This window comes from Marmota flaviventris, chromosome 2 (assembly GCF_047511675.1).
Source record: "Marmota flaviventris isolate mMarFla1 chromosome 2, mMarFla1.hap1, whole genome shotgun sequence".
Lineage (NCBI taxonomy): Eukaryota > Metazoa > Chordata > Mammalia > Rodentia > Sciuridae > Marmota > Marmota flaviventris.
Genome location: NC_092499.1, coordinates 44,641,682 through 44,666,182, shown reverse-complemented (window position 1 = coordinate 44,666,182; position 24,501 = coordinate 44,641,682). Strand labels below are relative to the sequence as shown.

Below are 24,501 nucleotides of genomic sequence, written 5' to 3'. Positions count from 1 at the left end.
TCTTTTTTTAAAAGTACTTTTTTAGTTGTAGAGGAGCACAGTATCTTTATTTTTATGTGGTTCTGAGGATTGAACCCAGGACCTCATGCATGCAAGGCAAGTGCTCTACCTCCACTGAGCTACAACCCCAGTCCCTATTTTCCTTCTCTTATATCACTTGTCTGGTTATAAAATTAAGGATAAACCAGGTGAGGTGGCACACACCCATAATCCCAGAGACTCTGTAGGCTGAGGAAAGAGGATCACAAATTTGAGGCCAGCCTCAGAACCTTAGCCAGATCCAGTCTTTAATTAAACAAAACAAAAAAAAAAAAGAAAGAAAAAGAAAAAAAAAAAAACAGAAAAGGGCAGGGGGTGTACCAGCTCAGTGGTAGAGAACTCCTGGATTCAATACCCAATACTATTAAAATAAAAAGTAACTAAGATAAACAGATGACTTAAGAGAATGAATTGAAAAATGTCTTCTGTTTTCTGGAACAATTTTTTAACAATGGAATGACCTATTCCTCAAAAATCTTCTGTAATTTTTATTTTATTTTTAAAATTTATTTTATCTGGGCCAGATATTTCCTTAGTGGGAAAATTTAACTGCTATTTCACATATTTTTATTAAAAGCTTTCTTATTTAGGTAAATTGTATTTCTTTTAGGAGTTTATTTTGCCTAACTTCCAATTGTGCTGGCATAAAATTATAGTACTCTATTATCTTTCTAATCTGATCTATCTCTAGTTTTGTCCTTTTTATTCTCAGTGTTTATGCATTCTCTTTTTTCTCATCCATCTTACCAGGTTTGTCTACTTTTCTAGTCTTTTCAAAGAATCAACTTTTAGCTTTGGTCATTTCTCAAGTAGTCTCTAAAACTCTTTATCATTTTATAGCTCAATGGTCCATACCTGTCCTTTAACATGACTATCTGATACAAAATCTTTTTCCTTAGTATAACCTGAATTCCAACACAGCTGACCTTATGGCTCAGGCTCTGCTTAACCAATTTCAGCTCTAAATTAGCTTTTCAGTTTAGCAAAAAACCCTTTTAAATGTAATGTTATTCCAGAATTCCATGACTAGGACATCTTCCTTATACTTATGCCTCTGTACAAGAGATTTTCCCCACCTAAAATATCTTTTATCTTTTTAGAAGCCAACAAAAATATTTGTAACTGATAATTTATACTGTTTTCATCAAGTTTTGTAAAACTACCACCACACACTACTGGTGGTCTCTTTCCATCCTATGTTCCCATAAAATATTTACATTTGGATTACATTATCACAGAATAATATATTTTTTTAGGGGTGGGGCAAGTACTATGGATTGAACTCAGGGCTTCACACATGCTAGGCAAGAACTCTACAAGCCTTTTAAAAATTTATCTTCAGACAGATCTTGCTAAGTTGGCCAGGCTGGCCTCAAATTTACAATCATCCTGCCTCAACCTCCCAAATAGCTGGAATTACAGGCATATGCCACCATGCCTGTCTACGTAAGTAATTTTTATTCAATTTTACGATGTCCCGGGCACTATTTGAAATAAATATTAACTTATTTCTCATAGCAATCCTAGTAAGTATGATTATTTCCATTTTCCCAGATGGACATACACAGAAGTTATATAGTTACATAGCTAGTAAGTAGCTGAACCTGGATTCAAATCCCTTAAGTCTGTCTCTAGACCATGTGTTCTTGACCATCGAACTATGCTTCTTTCAATTGTTCTAATAATATTCTCCTAAACCTGGGCAAACCACAGGTTTACAGGGTCCCAGGCTACCATATTTCACCTCGTTAAGGGATACAAGTTTTCAAATTCTTGAGAAAGAAGCAACTTTGATGATTTAATATTTTTAATACAAAAACAATTTTTAGGCAAAACTAAGATGTACAGTCGTACTCCAGTCATTCTGTAATGACTGAATGTAATGGAAAAATGCCATGGATAGTTATATAAATGGCCCTTTATAAGAAATGTCTTAGACATTTCACTATGGATAAATAAAAGCACAAAAGTATAATTTTGGCATAAAACTTTATCTATGATGTTGCATTATAACCTATGTTTATCTTCTTGAGACCTGTGGTCCAGAAATCAAATGTGTTTTTTTTTAGAGAGAGAGAGAAATTTTCTTTTTAATATTTATTTTTTAGTTCTCGGCGGACACAACATCTTTGTTGGTATGTGGTACTGAGGATCGAACCTGGGCCGCACGCATGCCAGGTGAGCGCGCTACCGCTTGAGCCATATCCCCAGCCCCAGAAACCAAATGTTTATGACACCAGATTTAACATTACTTTAAGACCTAAAAGTTTTGAGGCCTGTCATTTTAGTGTTAAGAGTTCAAACATAGGGGTTGGGGTTGTTGCTCAGTAATAGAGCACTTGCCTGACACGTGTGAGGCACTGGGTTAGATCCTCAGCACCACGTAAAAATAAATAAATACAATAAAAAAAATTGTCTATCCGCAACTAAAAAATATTTTTAAAAAAGAGTTCAAACTTGAATAAAAAGCATGAATCTACTACTTAAAGCAATGTTATAAGTGTAAGGCAATTCTGGAAAAAAAAAACCAAAACTACAAAACAGCTAAGACTAAGTATAATCAACTGAACACTGATTAAAAGTCTAGAGTTAAAACCCAGTTACTATTTCACTGCAAATGAGGAAAAGCCAGACACCAATTAAGGAGAAGTACTAAGCAAATAATTACAAAATACTAGATTCAGTGAATGTAAGATGCTAGTGATTGTTAGCAGCACTATTATTTTCTCTCTCTCTAAAAAAGAATAAAAATAAAACCTGCACCATTTAAATTGTGATATGCTATCGACTGTTGGACACGTCCAGATTTCAAAAATGAGAAAAAAAACCCTGGATTTTAGAACCAACGAAATATAGTTTAAATCACTATTTAAAATAGTGATTTAAATATAATCAGGTATGAGGAGACCGAATTCAATTCAAGGCATACTAACATTCAATTCAAATAACATCATTAATTAAAGGGAATTAAGGACTGTGCTAAACATTCTAGAACATAAAGCTGGCACATTTTCCTCCTCAAGGTGCTCAAGAGTTGAGAAATTTAACACTCCTAAGAACTGTAGTAATAATAAATTTCAATCTGAAATATTCAGGCATTTTGAATGTAGTAATTTGATTCAACTGTATATTTATTCTAAAAAAACACTCATTTATGCAAACTGGCCAATGCAAAAATAAATAAATAAAAAAGTAAGACTTGGAAATCTAACCAACCAGTTTTGATAATTTTGCTAAATGGAAAATTATGTAATGACTACAAGTATAATCTGAAAGACTACATAGCACTATGGAAAAGTATGATTGTACTACTGCTATTAAAGAGAACAGTTCTGTCTTAGGGGGATATGATGAAGAATTTTATGGCAAAGAGTTTAGTATCTCCAATTTAATCTTAAAAGGGCTCAGAACAAACAAAAACTAATATATATACTGTTCAAGCAAGTGGAACTAAACGTAAGCAACTGGTAAATATGTGTAATGGCTGTACAAAAACTTTACTATTCCTGCAACTACTACCCTAGTGGAAACTATATCAAAATAAAAAGTTACCAAAACATTTAGATTTGTGAACAAAAATGGAAAACACACACACATAAAAAGCAATTTAAAAATGGAAAAGACTGTGGATGCTTTATTTTTGTTAATAAGTATCAAGTAGTTTTCATAATATAGGCTGTGTTCCTTGGGGCCAGGAATGTTTTAGATTTCCAATATTTTCCCATTTTGTAATATTTGCATGTACATGTAATATTTGTGGATGACACCCAAGTCTAAAACCAAATTCATTTGTTTCATATACACCTTACAATATAGTTTTAAGGTAATTTTATACAACGTTTTTAGTGCATTTGCATTTTTTTGGGGGGGCTGCATAATAATAAATTTTATTTTATTGGTAGATAAATAATTATACATAACAGTAGGAAGTACATGTACATAATTTGATCAATCTCATTCCCCAATACCTTCTCTTCACCCTTTATCCCCAGATTTGTTTTAACTGATACACATCATAAGAGGTCAGGTGTGGAATTTTCCACGTGTGGTATCATATTGGGGCTCAAAAAGTTTCAGAGTCCGGGGAAGGGGAATGGGAAAGACAGTAGAATGATTCTGACAAAACTTTCCTATGTTCATATATGAATATATAACCAGTGTAATTCCATATCACATACAACCACAAAAATGGGAAGTTGTACTCCATGTATACATGTCAAAATATATTCTACTGTCATGTATAACTAAAAATTAAAAAAAAAATTTTAAAAGGATGTGCTATATGAGTTTATAGTTGAAGGAAATTTTGATATTGGAGAGAGGAGTGATTACTTAAATGTCCACAAAGAGAGTATGCAGTATCAATATTTATACATTAAAGTCTTTCTGAAATTTTAATATTTGATTTGGAGTTTGAATAAACACCTTTAAACAAAAAAAAGTATGAGTCTCATTTAAAAAGTTTACATGCTTAGCGAAAAGAATAATGATAAAAGAAACACTGTTGCTTAAATTTAGAAAATAAAATGCAGTCTATCCAACTATAATGGGGAATTACCATATGCAGGAAAACTATCTAGAGTAAACTTAATAAAAATATTCATACCTTTAGTTGAGCCAAATAACAATCACCTGTAGTAAATATGTATTGATAATTTATGACTATGGAATTAACTGATGGAGAAACTTTCAATAATTGAAATACCACTTTAACAGAAACATTTAATATATGTATATTTAGGTTTCTCATGTTTCATAACATCAGATCAATTAACCATCTATTGAAAATGTAAAAGATGAAAATTTGCTATTTGGTCCAAATTCTACAATTCAGATTTAAGAAATCCCTCTGCATGTTTTCAGGCAGTATAGCACTATACACAAAGAAGCTTCCTGGAAAAGTTAATACATTTCCAAGACTATAAATGGTTGCATTTTAAACCTATATTGATATCCCTGAGTAAAATAAATGAATCAAATTAATATCGCAAAACTGGTTGTTAGAAAGGAAAAACACAAACAGGATTACAAATAGAAAAAAAAAAAAAAAATCACTCCATATCTGGGTTTCTGTTGAAAGAATAAAGCCACCTACAATTTTTATGCTGAAGGAGATGAAGTCAAAATTCTACTAATTAAGCACAAAAAAGAATAAATTTGCCCCCACAAAATACTGAGAAAACTAATAAGCTATTAATTATACTTACTGAATGAATAAATCTTAAATTGATACTGATATCAAATCTATTATCTTAAAACAAACATCTTTATAAACATCATTTACCTTTTTATCTTCTTTTACTTTGTGGGTTTTCTTCTTCATCTTCTTTTCATCGACCTCCTGGTCAGAAGTGATTGCAGGATTATCAATACCACCTTTCCAAGTTTCAACAGGAGAAAGAAGTGGATCTTCTTCACTTCCACGATGTCTTCCTTTTCTTTTTGTTTTTGAAGTAGTGAAAGCTTCATCATCACTTGCATCTGAATGTGTTCTTCTATAATATGACTTGGCTTTACTAAACAAGGTTTTAGATTTATATTTATATTTAGAAGGCCTCCGTTCCCCATGACCTTTTGAGGTTCTATCAGAAAATCCATTTTCTTCATCTCCTTGTGTGTTATTTACAAATGAGTTTCGAATTTTAATAATTCGATTCTGACTATCATCTGGGACAACATAAATCTCATCAGAATAGCCCTTCTGTTTGAAAATTGTGTCAATGGGTTCTGCGTAGTTATCTGAAGAATCCATATCTTCAGGATGTGCCAAAGGCACCCGGGAGGTCTGTTTTCTTGGATTTTTACCAATACCAGCTTCAATTGTTTTTAAGAGATTTGGATCCAATTTTTTCACATTTGTCTTAGGTACAACTGGTTTAGGTTTAATAGGTGGAGGCACTTTATGGTTGCGTTCATGATCGTGACAGTTTGGAGTGCTATGAACAGGGTATTCATTTCCTTCCAAATCTAACCTGTATCTGGAACGGTCACTAGGTGTTGGAAGCAACTGTACATCATCCCCAATTGGACTATAAGGAGGTGGTGCTTCTGTATCATCATCTGAATCAGGGTAGTTGTTATAAGGAAAACAATCTCTGGGAGATGGTAGAAAAACATCTTCACTTTGATGTGTTGACTCCCTTGTATTATCAGACAAGTAAGAATTTTCTATCATATTTTTTTTCTCTAGAACATCACTAAAAAACAGAGTAAAGACCTCAGTTTGCCGATGATACTGAGATAAAGAATACAATGCTGTAAATTTAGCAGTGATCTCAGTTGCAATGTGTTCTCCTTCAGTCATTAACTCCTTGATAGCCTCATTTTCAAAAAAATCTGCTTGGCTGTCAGTAACTGCCACCAGTTGTACAGGAATGGTATCTTGAACTTCTGATAGAAATGCTCGAAGCATTCCCATTGATGCTTTCCGTTTAGCGGAGTAAACTAATATATACCCATGAACCAGTTCATCCTTCCTTACTCCAATTGAAGAGTGATATGACAATATTGTGATCTGTATTCGCCTCCTTTTTTCACCGATAATTTTATCAAGCATTAAGGAATTATTTTGTCCAGCTTGAGCAGCACTGCAAGAATGAGAATCAAGGAATGGTGAAAGAATAAGATCCACACTAAATGGATCACCACACATGGCACACATGACAATTCTCAAGTCAGCTTCTGATACATCCTTATTGGTGGGAACTGGGCTCACCACATCTAAATTGTGTTTAACTGATTCCAGTACTCCTCTTAGAGCTTGCTTTATTTGGGTTTCATTAAATTTACGAGGATATGTACCTGCAGGCACATCTACAAAAGGACACTGTAACTTGTTTGCCAATTGCTGCCCTTGGTGCCTGAGAATGGGAAGGTTCTTGCTAATGGAATCTCTCTGATTAGCCAGAATTAATGTAAATGGAAGATTAGCCATATATTTATCTTTTCTGATCTGGGAAGCTTCAGTTCTTATTTTTCCAATAAATTCCCCAATAAAACTCAGTGACTCAATGGAATTAAATACACAGAAGCACCCATGTGGTTTAAAGGCAGCAGTCCATAATTGACTCAAAATGTAAGGCGATTTGGCATCAACTGGCCGAAGATCAAGTTCATAAATTTTTCCATCTAAGGCATACTCATCATCAGTGGACTGTGTCCTTATCTCATTTGCTAGTTCTTGGGCAAGTCCATCTTTCCCTAAAATGAAAAGGTTAACTTTATCTATATTGGTACTATCATGATATAACCGTGAGCGGCCATGATCCAACTGCAAAAGACTACTAGCAAGTAACTGTTCCACTTTAATGTCTGTACAATTTTGGCCACTAAGGCATGTTTCTTTAGTGGGATGATAAACAAATCCGATATGCTTAAGTAGAAGAGATTCCCTATCAGGTGCAAGTTTCTGTAAAGCTTTATATCTAGGTTCTTCACTCAGAACTGTATGAATTTCGCTCATTTTATCTGAACTTGGTGTTGCGTTAAGATCTAAATCATAAAAAAGTTCAGAATGCTCAAAAAGCATTTCCTGAAACTCTTCTTTGGCTTTTTCAACTATCTCTCGCTGATGCCTACCATATACCTCCTTACTATCAGTCTCAGTGATATATTTGAAGGCTTCATCCTCCATAACAAAGCACATAACTTCCTCCCATGGCTGTCCAGGTGAAATGAAATGAATTTTTTCCAAAGTCTTTTTGAATTTTTCCTTCATTTCTACTCTCCTTTTCTCTGATATTAGATGCTGTACATGGTTCTGGTAGACTTTTTCAGCTTCTAAAGTGCCTAGGAGGTCAAATGGGATTCGTCTATCATTAATTTTGTCTATATGGTCAGTTTCATCCCAAGGTGTTTTTTCTAGCACCACAAAACATAACTGGAAATCTGCTCTCTTCTCCATTAACTTCAAAGCTTCTGACCAGTTCATATGTTCAATCTCTTCTAGATTTGGCAAAAGAGTGTTAAAAGCTCTTGGTAAGGTACTTATATATTCTTCTCTCCTTTTTCTTATATGTTCCTGTTTAAGTTGTTCTATGTGTTTTGAGAATGTATTTCTGGCCTTTCTTGTTCCCTCTAAGTTGATGTATTCTTCATAATCAGGATGATTTTTTAATTTGTTACTAACAGTTTTCCAAGTTGCATGATAATCTCTCACAGTCTGCACAAGTTTTTCAAACTTATCTGTTGCTGTGACAACAAGTTGTCTCTGTGTTTTATAAGCATCCAGATAGGGAATAATTTTAGGCTTGCCACGAGTTTTATCCAACATTTGTACTAGTGCAGTGAAACATGTCTCAATGTTGACATTAAATCGTGCTGATGTTTCTACTACAAGAAGGTTCTTTTTGTTTGAAGCAAATGCCTGAACTTCTCTAAGATAATGATCCACGCATTCATCACATTTAGTTGCTGCTATTATTACAGGTTTTTTTGATTTTGACAGCTGGATAAAAAGGTTGTTCACAAATTTAAGTTGATCATCAAATTTCCTATTGCATCCCTGACTTACATCAATGCACAATAAAAATCCATCTACATTGAGCTTCCCTTCAGGCATCTGCTTCTGCTCAAAGTCTTGCTCTAAGCCTAGTTGATCAGTGCAAATGTACATTAGTTTTTCCGCTGACTGCAATTTAGAGGCAGCTGCACGTTTTATATATGGTTGCAAATTCGTACTCCGATGAGGCAAGAAAGTCTGGTCATCAATGAACTCTGTTTGTTCAATGACATGAATTTTGCATTCTACTCCATCTTCACCATTTTGTGTTATGTCACCCCAGTATAAAAAGTGATCATTGTTTACTACTCGTCCTCCAAAGTCAATGGTGCTAAGCACAGAAGTATGCTCTGGATAATATTCATCTGCTTTTGAGCGTACAAATCTATTGCACAAACAAGACTTTCCAACTCCACAGTTACCTTTGTCTTTTTCAGTCCCAGAGAGTCCAACTACACTGATAGTATAGGATGGGGGACGAGGCTCTTTGTTTTTTGCCATCATAACCGTTTTCTCATGTCTCTACATTCATAAAGGTAACCATGTATACTTCTCATTCTGAAAATATCACCTCAAAATACAGGTCCCAAATTTCAGAATTGTATTTGGTTCTTTGTATTTCCCTCATTTCTGCGCAAAGGTCTTCAAGGTCATGTGGATCATCTTCCTAGAAAGAGGGGGGAAAAGGACAAATCTTAATCATGAATTATTCAGACTGAATTACCATATTAAAGATGTTCATAAAAGCACTATGCAAGTTAATAATAATCCTAGTTATAAGGTTACATGTATTTTAAGAAACCACAACATAAACAGTTGACTCACTATTAAAAATGCAAAATGCTCTCAAATTTTAAGACAAACCTGACAATAATTAAATACAAAAACCTAACATAGTATTTCACTCTAAAATGCCTACTAACCAAATGTGCGCTTTGCCTCTAATTACTCTTTGTGAATCTGAAAAAAACTAGTCCTTTCCACTCCCTTAATTTTCCTGCCTTCTGCAAGACTATGTTGGTAATAACTAAAATGCATTGGTTATTTTGGCAACTCCTTTGTGACTTTTAAAAAATACCAACAATCTTTCTATTACAGATTTCCTCAAAATTTATTCCCAGGCTGGGGTTGTAGCTCAGTGATAGAGTGCTTGCCTAGCATGCAAGGCACTGGGTTCAATCCTCAGCACTATATAAAAATGAATAAAAGTTCATATGAATTTAACAAGATTTCAGAATCTAAATTTTTCAGGAAGTTTCAACTTCTATGGAATCTATCAAATTTTATGCCCCAAATTAAGAATATTCAAATATTTAGTGGGGCACAATGGCACACACCTGTAATCCCAGAGGCTCAGGAGGCTGAGACAGGAGGATCTCAAGTTCAAAGCTAGCCTTGGCAACTTAGTGAGATCCTAAGCAACTCAGAGAGATCATGTCTCTAAATAAAATTGGCTGGGGATGTGGCTCAGTGGTTAAGTGCCCCTGGGTTCAATCCCTGGTACCAACAAATAAACAAACAAACAAATATATAAAATACTGAAAGAAGGGAATTGAAATAAATGGAGAGGTGAGAGTATAGCTCAGTAGTATGAATTTCACCCCCAGCAAGAAAGAAAAAAGAGGGAAGAAGGGAGAAATGGAAAAACAAAGAAAGGGAGGAGGGAGCAGGGGTTGTGGCTCAGTGGTAGAGTGCTTGCCTAACATACATGAGGCGCTGGGTTCGATCCTCAGCACCACATAAAAACAAAATAGTGCGTTCACCTAAAACTAAAAAAATACATAAATAAATAAATATTTTTTTTAAAAAAAGAGGTCGGTGGGTAATACACATAACGACAGCAGTTAAGTAGATTGGTGCTTTTCAAACTCTAAGATGGAAGAGATCTTTATTTTCATATGGATAAGTCCAATTGTAAAATAAATTTTTTTTAAAAACCAAGCATTTTAATTAGATTCAAGATATATAAAATTATTGTCAAACTGTTTCTAAATGTTCTTGATTTCTGTATTTTCTTTCAGAGTAATCAATAGCTTTAAGACCATATTCTGAGTAGTACCGAGCTAAATAATTTTAAGATTATATATTTGAGACAATCTTTTAGAATTTTTAACATTATCAGACACATTAAATATCCTTCCAAGAATTATGAAATTTAATTTTGGTTATATATTTACAAGTAAGCAATGAATCACTTTTAAAAAATAAGTTTTATTTGGAGAGTCTTCATATACTTTTGAGGCTGAATTAAAAGCAATGTCATTTCTACCACCTAAACTTTCACTAGATAGGAAAAAATATATTCAGTCATGTACATCAACATATATGAAAATTATTTACAATGTAGACCCCCCCCCACAAATATAAAAAGAACACAAAATATTTTAAGGAAAGACTGTATTAGCTCTCCCCTTCCAAATTGCTGGCTTCTTCCCTGATCTCAATTGCAAGGTAACATTTATTTTTATTATAGTGCACATTTGCTATACTAATGGTGAAACTCTCCTTATAATTTAAAGGCTTGACTAATATTTCTGGCAAAACTGTAATAATTTTAAAAATAAAACTGAAGATTATTACATTTTATAAGTTAATTCTATCAGCCGCAATTAAATTCTAACAATCAGCCATCTGATAGTAAAACAAAATGTGTATTAGGTTCACTTCTGAATAAATATTACCATATGGCAGCAACACTTGAATTATATAATGAAATACAACTTTTTATGAAAGAAACATCTAAGATATAATTCAGAGACTATATCTAAAAAGAACTCAAAGATGTTTAAGACTGTCTCTTGCCTTCCAGTTTACAAGACAGACAGGTTAACAGAAAAATAACACCACTATGTGATAAAGACTTGAAATATTAAAGAAAATTTTCAACTAAAATCTAATCCTTATCAAAACAGTAACATCTTTATTAATACTTCTTATATATTCTTACCTGAACACAATATAATTCTGGATACTTTTACTCATTAAAAGTTAAGACTTGGGGCTGAGGATGTAGTTCAGCTGCAGAGTCAGCTGCTTGCCTAACCTGTGCAAAGCCCTGGGTTCAATACCCAGCACCACCAAAAATAAGACTCACCTCTGGTCTTTTATAGAATAAATCCCAAAATACTGAAATATACTTTATTGCTTTAGAAAGCTAAGAGTAGAAATGAAAACACTCTACCATAAAATGTATTATTAAAGTTTCTGAGTTTCAAAAAGGGTTTTAAAATTATAAAAATGAAGATCAAGTGGAGACATGGAAATCTTTTTTTGTTGTTGATGGACAAACATCATTTATTTATTGATTGATTTGTGGTGCTGAGAATTAAACTCAGTGCCTCACACCTGCTAGGAAAGTGCTCTACCACTGAGCTACAACCCCAGCCCGAGACATGAACTCTTCACCTTGTCATTGGTCACTGAAAACTGGAAGTCTTTTTATCTAAGAGACAAACTCCTATTATATTGAAGTTAAATTTTAATACTAAGGCTTCAACTCATCCTAATTAACACGACAGTAGCAATCCACCAAACATGAATATTAAAGTTCAAATAAAAAATAAATTAGTTTTCTGTGAGTTTTACGGTTTTCACACCAATTCACAACAATCTGTCAATTAGACACAGTGAACACCAAAGTCCTTTAAAAAAAAAAAAAAAAACCACTGCCAGACAAGCTGCTTGCTGGTATTCTGAAGTCAGTCCCAGAGCTTATGACATGAATTACCACACGGTGATTTTTATAAAAATTATGGTAGAAAAAATCCTTTCACCTAGAGGTAGGAAAGATGAATGTTGGGCAAATAGTTGCCTTTTCAACTATGACTAGTGTCATCTTTGCTTAATTTACAGGTTTGACTCAGAAGATTTAGTTTGAAATGTTTCAAAATTAAAAAACAAAAGTTTGAGAAACCCTAGACTAGAAAAAATTGTTGCTACACTGACCTCAAAAGGATTTTGCTAGGTTTTTACTATGGTTAAGTGATATAATAAACTTTAAAGGGTAAAGTTAGATCTCATGAAGTTGGCCCTAAAAGGTTTATAAGAGAATTTCATTTCAGACACTGGGATAGTTATATTATTAATTATCCACTGGCTTCTAACATCAAAACTGTACTCCATTAACTAACCAAAGTAGTTTTATTTTTAATTTCAGTGCTAAGAATAAAAAAATTCCCTTCTGTCTTTTATGTTCCCATTAATAAACCAATGACTACTATCTTCAACTATATATAGGTTAAGATAAAAAAGTATCTTTCAAATATGATCACTTAGTATAGTATCCAACTGTGTCAACTATGCATATCTTCTTTTTTTGATGTAATTTTGCTTTTGTATACAGTACCTTGGTTTCATAACTTCTAACAGCATGTTTACTTTTACTGAAGAAAAAAACCAAGACAAAAGTAGCAATGACCTACGCGATACTATAATATTTGGTAGGATCAAAGCCTCTTCATGCCCAATCTTAGTACTGCTTTTAATACTATACAGTCTTTCATTTTGCCTTTAAGATGACCTTAGAAACTTGTTTTATTTCAAGGAAATATTTCAATAATTATCTTAACAGAAATTAATGACAATGCATTATATACATGAAACTCTTATAATTATCTATCAAAATGAAGCCATTTCTACAATAGGCCATTCAAACATTACATGCCCCTTTTAATGCAATTTTACTGACATGTAGTGGCTTTCTGCAAATTAAGAGAAAAAAAGTTACACAAGAACTCTCAAAGTGGAAAAAATATTTTTTTAATAATTCAGGACTTAAACCAAAACATTTTTAGAAAACAGAATAGTAGTTACCAGAGTTTTAGAAGGGTATGGGAAGAGGGATGAAAAGGATGGTTTATGGGTATAGGGGTATAGATAGGAGGAATAATGTCTAATGTTCTATGGCATACATAGAACATACAACCATAGGATTATGGTTGACAGTAGTGATTTCAAAATAGCTAGCAGAGATGATTTTAAAAATTCCTGACACAAAAAAATGATACATGGCTGCAAAAAGAGATGTCAATCATCCTGATTTGATCATTCATTACACACTGCATACATGTATTGAAACGCTATGCTATACCCCATAGATACGATCACCATGTGTCAGTTAAAATATAAAATTAAATGTCAAAGAATTAGTTTAAAAAAATAAAACTGTTCTATATCTTTTTACAAAACTGTCACATTCATTAATAAAAGGTGCAATTTAGCTGGGCGCAGTGGTGCACACCTATAATCCCACAGGCTCGGAAGGCTGAGGCAGGTGGATCAAGAGTTCAAAGTCAGTCTTAGCAACTTAGTAAGAAACTTAGCAACTCAAGTGAGACCTGTCTCTAATAAAAAAGGTGCAATTTTTAAAAAGTATGCTTTTAAATTGCTATGCTATGTCAGGAAATTCCTATTGGCCCTATCTTCAAAATACATTCATAACTTACCTATTTCTGCTAACTTTATTATTATAACCTCATCCTACCTTCCTCATCTCTGGCCCAAGCTTACTTAAAAGTCTTTACTAATTTCCCTTATTCACTCCTATCTCCCCCTCCCCCTACAATCTATTTATATCCATGCAGTTGGAATATTCCTTTTAAAACCTAAGTCAGAGTTTGCCATTATTCTGTCCAAAACTTTCCGGTGCTTTTTATTACCAAAAAAAAAGTAAAAGTAAAAGCCGTATCTTTTCAATGACTTGCTACAAGATCCATCTTCTCCAACTCTTCTCCTACCTCTCTGGTGCTCTCTTATTATATTCCCCATTCTCATTCTGCTCCAGTCACATTGAGGACCATAAAATGCTAAGGATGTTCCTACTTTTGCACTTACTTTTCCCAATACCTCCAAAGATAGAGTTATATTCTATCACTTTTCCCATTCAACTCCAGATTTAATGAAAGGGCTAGAAAGGCACAAATCTTTGTTCATTCCACTAATATATCCGAAGACTAGAAGAGTGCTTCCCATACAATGGTTACTTGTCACACGAGTCTTAACAAATACTAAAATTGAAAATACTAAAATTGAAAGCATCAAAATAAAGGCAAACTAAATCTAGAGTTATGCATTAAGCCAGAATAATCACCTAATTTTTATATGCAATACTTATAAAAATAAAACAAATTTTATAAGATGAAGGTAAATATATATATATATATATCCCAAACATAGTTAATTCAAAATATTGGCTAAAAAGTTTTTAAAATCATAGATATTATAGTAAATTACATGTTCAAGATCTAATTACATGAAATAAGTTTTATAATTACCTGCTTTATCTTAAGTCAAATATATATAGTAAATACTTCATAGTCTTAGACAAAGTTGTCCAAAACAGCTTAAGAATTAAAAATAAGAAAAAAAGAGAACTACATACTAAGCAAGGAGTAATGTAATACTAATGTATTACTTTTTTCATTGTTGTTAAAATTTCAGTAACAAATTTGCCAATGTTAGGATGAGCAAAAAGAAATGACATTTTAGCATGTGTAAGGTAATTAAGTAATCTAACAATATTTGTAGGAGAGTCAATCATATTCCATAATTTAGTTTACCACTGAATCAAGGTTCTGTTATATAAACACACAACCTGTAAGTTTAAAGGAAACTTAAAGTCACCATTTCTATCAATTAGTCTTTAGACAAAACAATAATCAGGTTCACAAAGAAAGCCAATAAAAAATTTCAACAATTTATGTAGTGACTAAATAACCTGGAAATATTAGAAATTTTTTTCTTTTACCTTATCTCCAGCACCCAGAACGGTGCCTGGCATACAGTGAAAGCTCAATAAATATTTGATTAATAATAAATGAATATATATCCAGGTTTGGAACACTCAACTCTAAAAACACTAGACAATCCTGATGACCCACGTGAAGGCACAATTAACAAATATCACACATGGCAGAATATTCTAATATTAAAAAGTCCAGGAGGCTGGAGTTGTAGCTCAGTGGCAGAGCATTTGTCTAGCATGTGTGAAGCACTGGTTTCAATCCTCAACATCACATAAAAATAAATAAATAAAATAAAGGTATTGTGCCCATCTACCACTAAATATATATATATATATATATAGGGGTGTGTGTTATATAAAGTCCAGTCTTTAAAAAAAAAAACCTATAGTTTGATTATTAACACACATTAAACAGTGAGTCTCAAGATTCCACATAGTTCTTCTAAGGAGGATCCAAGCAGATAGGACTCCAAGAGCTTCCTACACCCTACTCAGCAAATGTAATTGTTGTTTTACCTTTTGACGTTTCAAGTTATTGTTTGGAAAAAGTTTCAATGCTGAAAATATCTGAAAACTAACAATCAAATGATTCCCAAACAGGTTAACCATGAAAACTAACAATCAAACGATTCCCAAACAGGTTAACCATGTACCCTATTATTTAATCTACATCCTCCTCTAATGTGTTGTTCCTAAGGTCTTGGTATAAGTTATTCCTAATTCGTCCCAGTCTACTTCCTTATTCTGTGGTGAAAATAGAAGAACCAAAGGTCATTTCATTTACATCAACCTAGAAAAACAATCTATAAGTATTTACTGTGCTTAGCTACTATCTGTTTAACCTTATGTCAAAGGTTTTAAAGGTTCAAAGGCATGTACAGGGAAGTATACACTAAGCCAATATAGGTCTGAGTCCTTTTAAACTTCCCACTCAGAACAAAGCAATGGGGACAAAATCCAACCTTTGATATTGTAATGCTATACACAGAGGACTCATCATTCATAATGTAAATAACACTGAGTAAGTTTTAGCCACTTTAAAAAAGATGAGAAATATATGCTGATGGGAACACTGAGAAGTCAAATAATCACAGGAAGAGGGGTACAGAATTAAAAACATGGGATTTAAAAAGAATGCGGGGTTGAGGGTTGAAAAGTACTTTCCCTACTACATATTTTTAAGAATATTTAGAGTATCATAACTGAGGAGATAAAGGCAATGTGCTACACCTTGGAGTTGATAAATACAATAGGAATTTAAAGAACTGAAAGGTAAGTACAAACTGGAATTGATCAGGATTTGGATTTTTTCCTTTTTTTCTGTGAAGAGCCAGCCAAGCAGCAAACACTTAAGGTCTGCATACTACACAGTGTTACACTACTTGACTATGCAGTCATAGTGTAAAAGTAGTCACTACTAAAATGAATGACTATTGTCACATTACAATAAACCTTTATTCAGGTACACAGAAATTTTAATTTTATATAATGTTCACATAACAAAATAGTTTTTTCCACAACCATTTTAAAATGTAAAAAGTCATTATGCAAAAACAAGTAGCAGGGCAGATTTGGTTAAAACACTGCAGTTTACAAACCCTGAAACAGATTAAAAAGTTTCAGTGATGGGACTGGGGTTGTAGCTTAGTGGTGGAGTACCCGCCTTGCACAGGGGAGGGACTGGCTTCGATCCTCAGCACCAGCACCACATAAAAATAAATAAATTAATTAATTAAAAAGGTATGTGCCCATCTACTACTAAAAATATTTTTTAAAAAGTTTCAGTGCATAGCCAGACATGGTGGTGTATATCTGTAATCCCAGTGTCTCAGTAGGCTGAAGCAGGAGGATTCAGAGTTCAAAGCCAGACTCAGCAATTTAGTGAGACCCTAAGCAACTCAGTGAGACCCTGTCTCTAATAAAATATAAAAAGGGACTGGGGATGTGGCTCAGTGGTTCAGACTCCCTGGGTTTAATCCCTGGTATCAAAAAAAAAAAAAAAAAAAGTTTCAGTGAATAGAAAGGATTTGAGTGAATCTTAGAAAATAGGCTGGATTTAGTTTAAAAATTAAAGTCATTCCAGGTGTGTGATTAGGATGGAGTGACTGAGCCATACTGGAAAGTAATTAGGTTGAAGATAAAATATGACTATCATCTTCAAGGGTAAATAGGACCTTGTAATAAGCATAGTCAAGAAGTAAAATACTGGATTTGGTGGGGCACAAAGCCCAAGACTACTGCTGGCTTGAAGTACCTGAACTATCATAATAGAACTGAAAAGAGTAATGTAAGACACAGAACTTAGTGCCTGGCTACTAAATATAAGAAATAAAAGACAAATGAATCAGTGTTTCCTAATAACTATTCAGTTTTAGCAACAAATGGTGATATCACCCAAGTTTCAGGCATTATTTCCAAAGACTAATTAAATTTTAGCAGTGAAATGAGGCAAGGTCAAGATGACTAACATAAACCCGGTATGGTGATGCATGTCTGTAACTGTAATCCCAGCCTTGGGAGGCTGAGACAGGAGGATCATGAGTTTAAAATCAGCCTCACCAACTTAGTGAAGACCTAAGCAACTGAGTAAGACCCTGTCTCAAAATAAAAAAATAAAGAAAAAATGGGCTGTGGATGTGACTCAATGTTAAAGCATCCCTGGGTGCAATCCTTAGTACGTACGTACACATGTACACACACACACACACATACAAAGATGTAGAACGTAAACTTCAAGACTGTAAAACAAAGAAAATTATCCAAGAGACCATTTAATATTCTTTAAAGCATCTGAAAAGTTATACAGTCAAATAATAGGGAAGAATGGAACATAGCAGAGAAGAGCAGAAATCTGCATCTTTCAATTCCCCAGATTAATAGCAATATTAATTTTCTATTTGTTATCTAAAGTCAACAATAAAGACATCAAGAGGAATTATCATAGCACTGGAAAGAGATGTAGAGAAAAATGGACAATTTTCTATCTGACAATGTCTAAAACAGCAACTAGAAAAGCAGTTACATGTATTTTTTCTTCACCACCCCATCTATTATCCTTGCATTAATACTTCCCTAAACCTTTCAATTTGGCTTATTAGGTACAAACTAATGCTCTTACATCTTTACCTTATATTTTCATCTCACTTGCCAATTTGTCCTTACTTCCTAGCACTTCTGGTCCCAACTGTCATTAATGTACCTAAATGTGCCCCCCCACCACTACCCCAAATCTTTACCTACTTTTAAATACTGTCTCTTTTACCTATCTCCCTTTATAAACTAAATTTTAAATCAGTAATATACTTCCCTATATAGAGAGCTTCTATTCTGTACCAAACTGGCATTTAACACGTGGTCTCTTGATCTCACCATCAAAACTGTAAGCTCTAACGGGAGCTTTTAATGAAGTAATGTTATTCTTTTGTTGTATCACTCAACAGTGCCTAGCTGCTCAATAAATAATGGTCTGGGATTATAAAAATAGGCTAAATCTAATCTGATACTTACCATTAACTCTTCATAAGAAAAAACAGGAATCTAACCAATTGACACATATTATTCATATTTTAACTATGAAATTACAGTTATATGTAACTTTTTCCCAATTAATTAGCTTTAATATAAGGAATGAATCCTACAGGTGGCGTCAAAAATTGACAATCTGTTCCACTTCATTGCATATTCTCAGGCATTATAATCCACAGTGAGCCATCTAAAAACAGTGGGAAAATTTTAAAAAAGACTCCTTGCTTGTCACACATTCAAATTCCCTCTTGTAGTTAAAGCAGTGAAATTGGTGTTTAATTTCATTAAACAAAACAGGCCCTGATACAAATAGCTGTTCTCTTTTTTGCATCTTTTAGTATTATTTACTCCTTGATAGTTACTACCTCTCCAATTAAGGCTCAAGCTTGAGCTACACCTTAATTTATCTTAATTTCCTAGGGTGAGGCACATAGTTAGTGCTAAAGAAAATTAATCTGAATTAATGATAACAAATCTGGTTTTAATATTTTTTAATGTAAATAAACTTTTTAAAAAGTAATTCTTGTATTTAAGTAATAGATAAAAATAGAAGCTGCCTTGGTTTGGAAAGGTTGTTCCTAAGAGGAAGTCTCCAGGCATTTAGGAAAAACACCAAAGGGAACCAAGAAACAGAATTTGAAAATCATTTAAAGTTCACATTTAAAATTCTTAGCATATTTTAAGTGTGAACATATAACCATTTTTCTTAATTTCTAATACTGTTTTTCCTAGTTGGATTAAAATAATCCACAAAAGTCTACACATAAACAGATAAGAGCTTCATTACTCAAATTACCAAATGATGGATCCTTTATCAAATTTTCTCACAGTTCTTTTAGAAATCAAATTCTGCTGGTAAACTTTAAATGTATATTACAGACATCTTTCAGGAACCTAGTATTACTAAAACAGAACAATGCTTCTGGAGTCAATTATCTGCATCCCTTCTTGATGTATAAAGAAAAAACAATGGAATCTTAAAGCCCAAATAGTACCTGTGGAACTTAAGCTGTGATAAAACTTATTCAGTAACTACTAAGAAAATCCCTATTATGCTATTTCATATTTAAGCTGTGAAAACCAAGGCAACACTTACCTTACATCCTAATGCTGAAAGTACAGTCTTAATGAAAAATACTTTTTCTTCAATTAAAAAACTATTACTCTAAAGCTGCACCATAACTTCAAATCCAAAAAAGGAAAGCAAATATTTTATTCACTAGAAAATCTGAACTTTCAAGGTCAAAACAATTCATTTTCTCCAAGAGTGTGTGTTTACTAAATCTACCTTTCAAACAAAAAGGGGGAGAGGAGGAGAGATGGTTTTCAAAACATTTAGGGTAAATACCTTATGACAGAATTAAGATATTAAATTAGTAACACATTTTTTGAGTTGCTAATGTAGTTTAAATGGAGGGATACTAAAAAAAAAATTGATAAAGATAACAATTCTGTAACTATTCTTAGTATCAAAGTGTAATCAATCCCACTACCAATATCTCTTAATAATTCATATACAGAGATTTGTAAAGTAAGATGCTGATCTGGGTTAAAAAATGTAGCCTATGCAAAATTATCAAATCAACAATTACCTGTAATCTGTACTCTGATTCTGTTTTGAGTCAATCAGATCTATTACGCTATTTCTTGAAAGGCAAAATATTATGCATTCCAACCTTTCAATATTTTTAGTCATAAAGTGTTCCAATGCCTTTGCAAGTCTTTGGTGACCCAAACACTCTCTTCCTCTGTTCTGTTTACCAGATTCTAGAAATGTGGGTCAATTACAAAAAATAGATGAAAGAGCAAAAAAAAGAGAGAGAAAGTAATTTAAAATGGACAAAATTTGCTCTGGAAAAAAAAATGTAGTAGGTTACCTACACCATTAGTATGTATATTTAAAAATAGTGAATAAGAATATCATTTTATCATATTAAAGTACAAATAACTGGAATCTGCAGTAAAACATTTCCAAACACATTTTACTAATCTGCTTTAAACCAAAATATCTTTCCTAATAGCTGCCATCTAGATGAAATTTTTGCTAGAAGTAATTTAAAATGTAGATTTAGAGAAATCTTCCAAAAAGTGAATGAGATCCTCAATACAAATAAACATTCCCTAAAATTCTGTTCGAACAGAACACTGGTTTGAGATTTAAGTGGAACCGGCAAACCTCCTCCCTTCCCCAACACCTGTAGAAGGCAGCACATGCAAAGGCTCGTTAATACAGAGGTATTCTACTGTTTTACATCCGAACATTTAAAAAATGTTGTCACTGCTTCCTATCTAAAAGGAAAAAGTAAATTATGGATGTTAATATGAATTTTAAAATGCGAGCACAAACCCAGGTGTATGGCTATTCTGGTGTAGATTTAAATTCCCATTTTCTAAGTATTGGTCCAAACTGCATTTCTATCATATGGTAAAAGTATAAGCGTCTTCCCTCCAACTTTCTTGGAATTTTACTAACCGTCTGAATAGTTTGCCCTTACTTGCGAACACCTTTCGGTCTCAGCTACACTCACAGCCTCCACCTCACTTGCATTTCTAATAACACTGTAGAGGGAGGGTGTGAGTGTGTATTTATGTGTGGATAAGTGCACGCGCGCTCCCGCGCAGCTCCCCACCCCCACCCCGATACTTTTCTTTAGTGGAAACAGGGAGAATCTAGAGGTTATTCTACCGAAAACTCAATAGCAAACCCCAACCTTACGAAGTCAACCGACTGGACTCCGTGTTTTCGTTGCGCAGTGCAACTTCTCACACCCTACCCCAAGCTGAAGCAGCAGAAGGGAATCTGAAGAGAACCCAGGGAGGAGTCGGGGAGATAACGAAAAAGTGAAAGGGCCGATCCCTCTGAAAGGCGTTTAAGTTTGCAACCGAGATCTTGTTTCCGCGAATCTGCGCCCACCCCGCTCCCTCTTCCAGGTGGAACTCGTTAAGAGCAGCAACCCAGCCAACAGACACCGCCACCTTCCTTCCCCACGCACCCTCCCAGACCAGGGCAAGTCACGGCGGCGAGCGAGAGCGGACGCCTGGCGGGGCCGCCACGATCCCGGGCCACCACCAGGCCTCCGCCGACCCCAGCCCCGTCACCTGTGGAGAAAGCGCCCCCTCCCCGGCCTCTCTGCCCTTCAAGCCGACCGTATGCCCGCCGCAGCAGCCGACCCCCGTCCGGCCTGCGAGAACCGAACGCGGCGCCGGGCTCCCCTCCGCGGTTGCGGGGCCCCAGCCCCCCGAACTGGTTACAACCGGCGGCTGCGACCGAGCGGGGCAGCAGGCGGCGGGAGGGTCCCTGTCGGGGAGGGGAGGGGAGGGGACGGGCAGGCCCGAGGAGCTGGGGGTTGCAAGGTCCTACCTAATAACGTCGGTCTCCTCCGGCTCCTCCTCAACGGCAGCGGCCCCGGCGGTGGCGGCGGCAGCGACATTCCTGGGGAGCGCTCCTGCCGCCGCCGCCTCCTCCTTCACTCAGCTCGCCTCTCGCCCCCGGCGCGCTCACCGAGCGCCGCGTCCCTTCAGCCACCTCCTCCCGCCCTCCCCAATACACACGCCCCGAAACCCAGAGCCCTACGGCTCCCGCAGCCTGGTAACCCACCCGCCCTCCCTCCCAGCCACCAGCGGCGGCCCCGTTCCCTCCCCCCTTCCCCAGCGCCCGCCGCCGCGCCGGGCTCAGTAATGGCGGCCACTCGGGCTCCCTCGCGCTGACGGATCTCTCTCCCTCTCTCCCGAACTTTACCTCAGCATCTCTCCCGGCGCGCACCGCCAGAACGCACGCGCGCGTGCACAGCCACACACCCGGCCGGGGGCGGAGCGGCGGCGCAGCCGGGACGGGAGACGCGGGCGCGCGCGCGCGCGCTCCCAGCCCCACAATCCCCCGCCCCCGCCGCCCCTCACCTCGCGGCGCCTCCCGCGCCGCGCGCCCGGCTCGGCCCCGCCCCTGCCCTCGTCTCCCGGGAGCCTGGGAAGGCGCGAGCGTTGGAGCCAGAGGGAGGGGAGCGAGCGCGCGGGGAGCGTCCTCGCTCCCCCGCTCCCCCATTGGCTTCTGCCCCTCCCCCTTCTTCCTCCGCCTCTCCCATCCATTGGTTCCCTCTCCTACTCCATTCCTTCTCACCTTTTCCCTTCTACCCATTGGCGTGAGTATTTTCCCTTAGCTTTCCTCTTTCTCCGTGTTCTGCTCCTCCTCGGTCCCATCCTCCACGCTTTAGAAGCTGCATGCCGTGCGCTGTAGTCTTCGAACCTCCCCTGCTTTCTCCCTTTCCTTCGTTTCTGTTTCTGGCCATAACTCAGAACAAACCGCAATACTGAAAAGGAGCCTGATGTTGTGTTAGCCGTTGTAAAACATGGCATGGGCACTGAATGCTTCTCGATAAATCCCTCTATGGTCTCTGAGCATTAAAGAATGCAAAGGAGGAAAATATGTGTCCAAGCTCGTTCGCCGGAGCATGTTCGCGTGTGTGCTTCTGGGTGTGCTGCCAGTTTTCAGCCTGGAGAATTGCTCGCCAACTTATAGACATCACCCTCCTAGGACCTGGTGCCACACTCACCCCAGAAACCAGAACTCCTCAAGGGCTAGAAGAGACCATTTCTCCTACACGGCACGGGGCGCAGGCCCTTGAACCAGTCCGTTCTTGTGGAAGTTGAGGAAGAGTGGGTTAATTTAGGATGCAAAAGACCCCAGCTCACACCACCAGCAGCCCAACTTTAAGAACTTTTGGCTTTTGGCTTTTATTATACTGCTTTAAATATATTCATTATTTTTTGAATACTGGTTTGGGGGTACACTGGATTTTCCATGTAGTTTTCATCTGTGCATTGACATTGAATAGTAGAGGGAGAAAGAATGGTAAAAATTAATGCTTTCCTCTTACCAATAAAGAAACTGAGGTCCTGTGACTTTCCCAAGGTCATCAGACTCTGTCTTACACAGAGGTCTTGAAATAGTTGTCAGTAGATAAAATAATGAGCACAAACACTAATCTGCCCCAATTCGTTGTAAAGTTTAAAAGAAAAAAGTCATTTGGAGAGAATTTCTCTTTGGAGAAAGATTTATATCCTGCATTGAAAATTGTTTATCATCAGTAAAGTTAAGATAAAAAAAAGTCTCTGAAATTCAAGTTATTCTTTATTTCTTGTGTTACATAAGATACTGAAGTTAGCCAAGGTTGCTTTTTAGTGTTATAATGGTGCAGCTGCTGCCAACCAGAGTACATTTATGGTCTGTCAGTAAAGAAAACAAAAACTGCCTGTTGGTAAAAATCTGTTAGAAAATATTTGTCAGTAAATCTGTCACAATATTCCAGCAGAAGTTCTGTTCGTTTGTTCCTTCCCCCTGCCCCACTACTCTCCATATTTCTCAAAGGTAAACTTATTAGCAGAAAAGGCATTTCTAATTTCTCTATGTGCCTCTTACTCCCTATAATTCCTTATTCCAGCCACTCCCTTGCATCTGAATGTTACCAAGCAGATTTAAGACTGGTTAAGGTCTGTAGGTACTTCTTTCTTTCAGGTACAAATGATAAACAAGGAAAAATACACTGGAAAAAACTTTCAATGAAAATAAACACAGGGAGAAAGGGGAAAAAAAAGAGAAGAAAATTGGGGAGAGGGAGGTCAAACCACCAAAATGTGCTACTAATCCCATTGGTATTCAACCACTTATATAGGAAAGTTAATGTATTAAAATGCATTTTTT

The 24,501-nt window shown here is 35.9% G+C and overlaps 1 protein-coding gene across 3 annotated transcripts in view; it reads right to left on the bottom strand.

Moving 5' to 3' along the window:
- Arhgap5 (Rho GTPase activating protein 5) overlaps positions 1-22,584 on the bottom strand; it is a 74,768-nt gene extending 52,184 nt beyond the window's left edge. For 2 of the 3 annotated variants that reach the window (XM_071607826.1, XM_071607827.1), the window contains exons 1-2: positions 22,168-22,330; positions 5,324-9,206 (exon numbers count right to left, since the gene is read on the bottom strand). In XM_071607826.1, coding sequence (XP_071463927.1) covers positions 5,324-9,043 — 3,720 coding nt within the window. In that variant the 5' untranslated portion in view covers positions 9,044-9,206; positions 22,168-22,330. Of the gene's footprint in view, positions 1-5,323; positions 9,207-22,167; positions 22,331-22,545 lie in introns of those variants that run through there. The other variant, XM_027929611.2, reaches the window with a different exon arrangement.
- Positions 22,585-24,501: the final 1,917 nt, after the last annotated feature.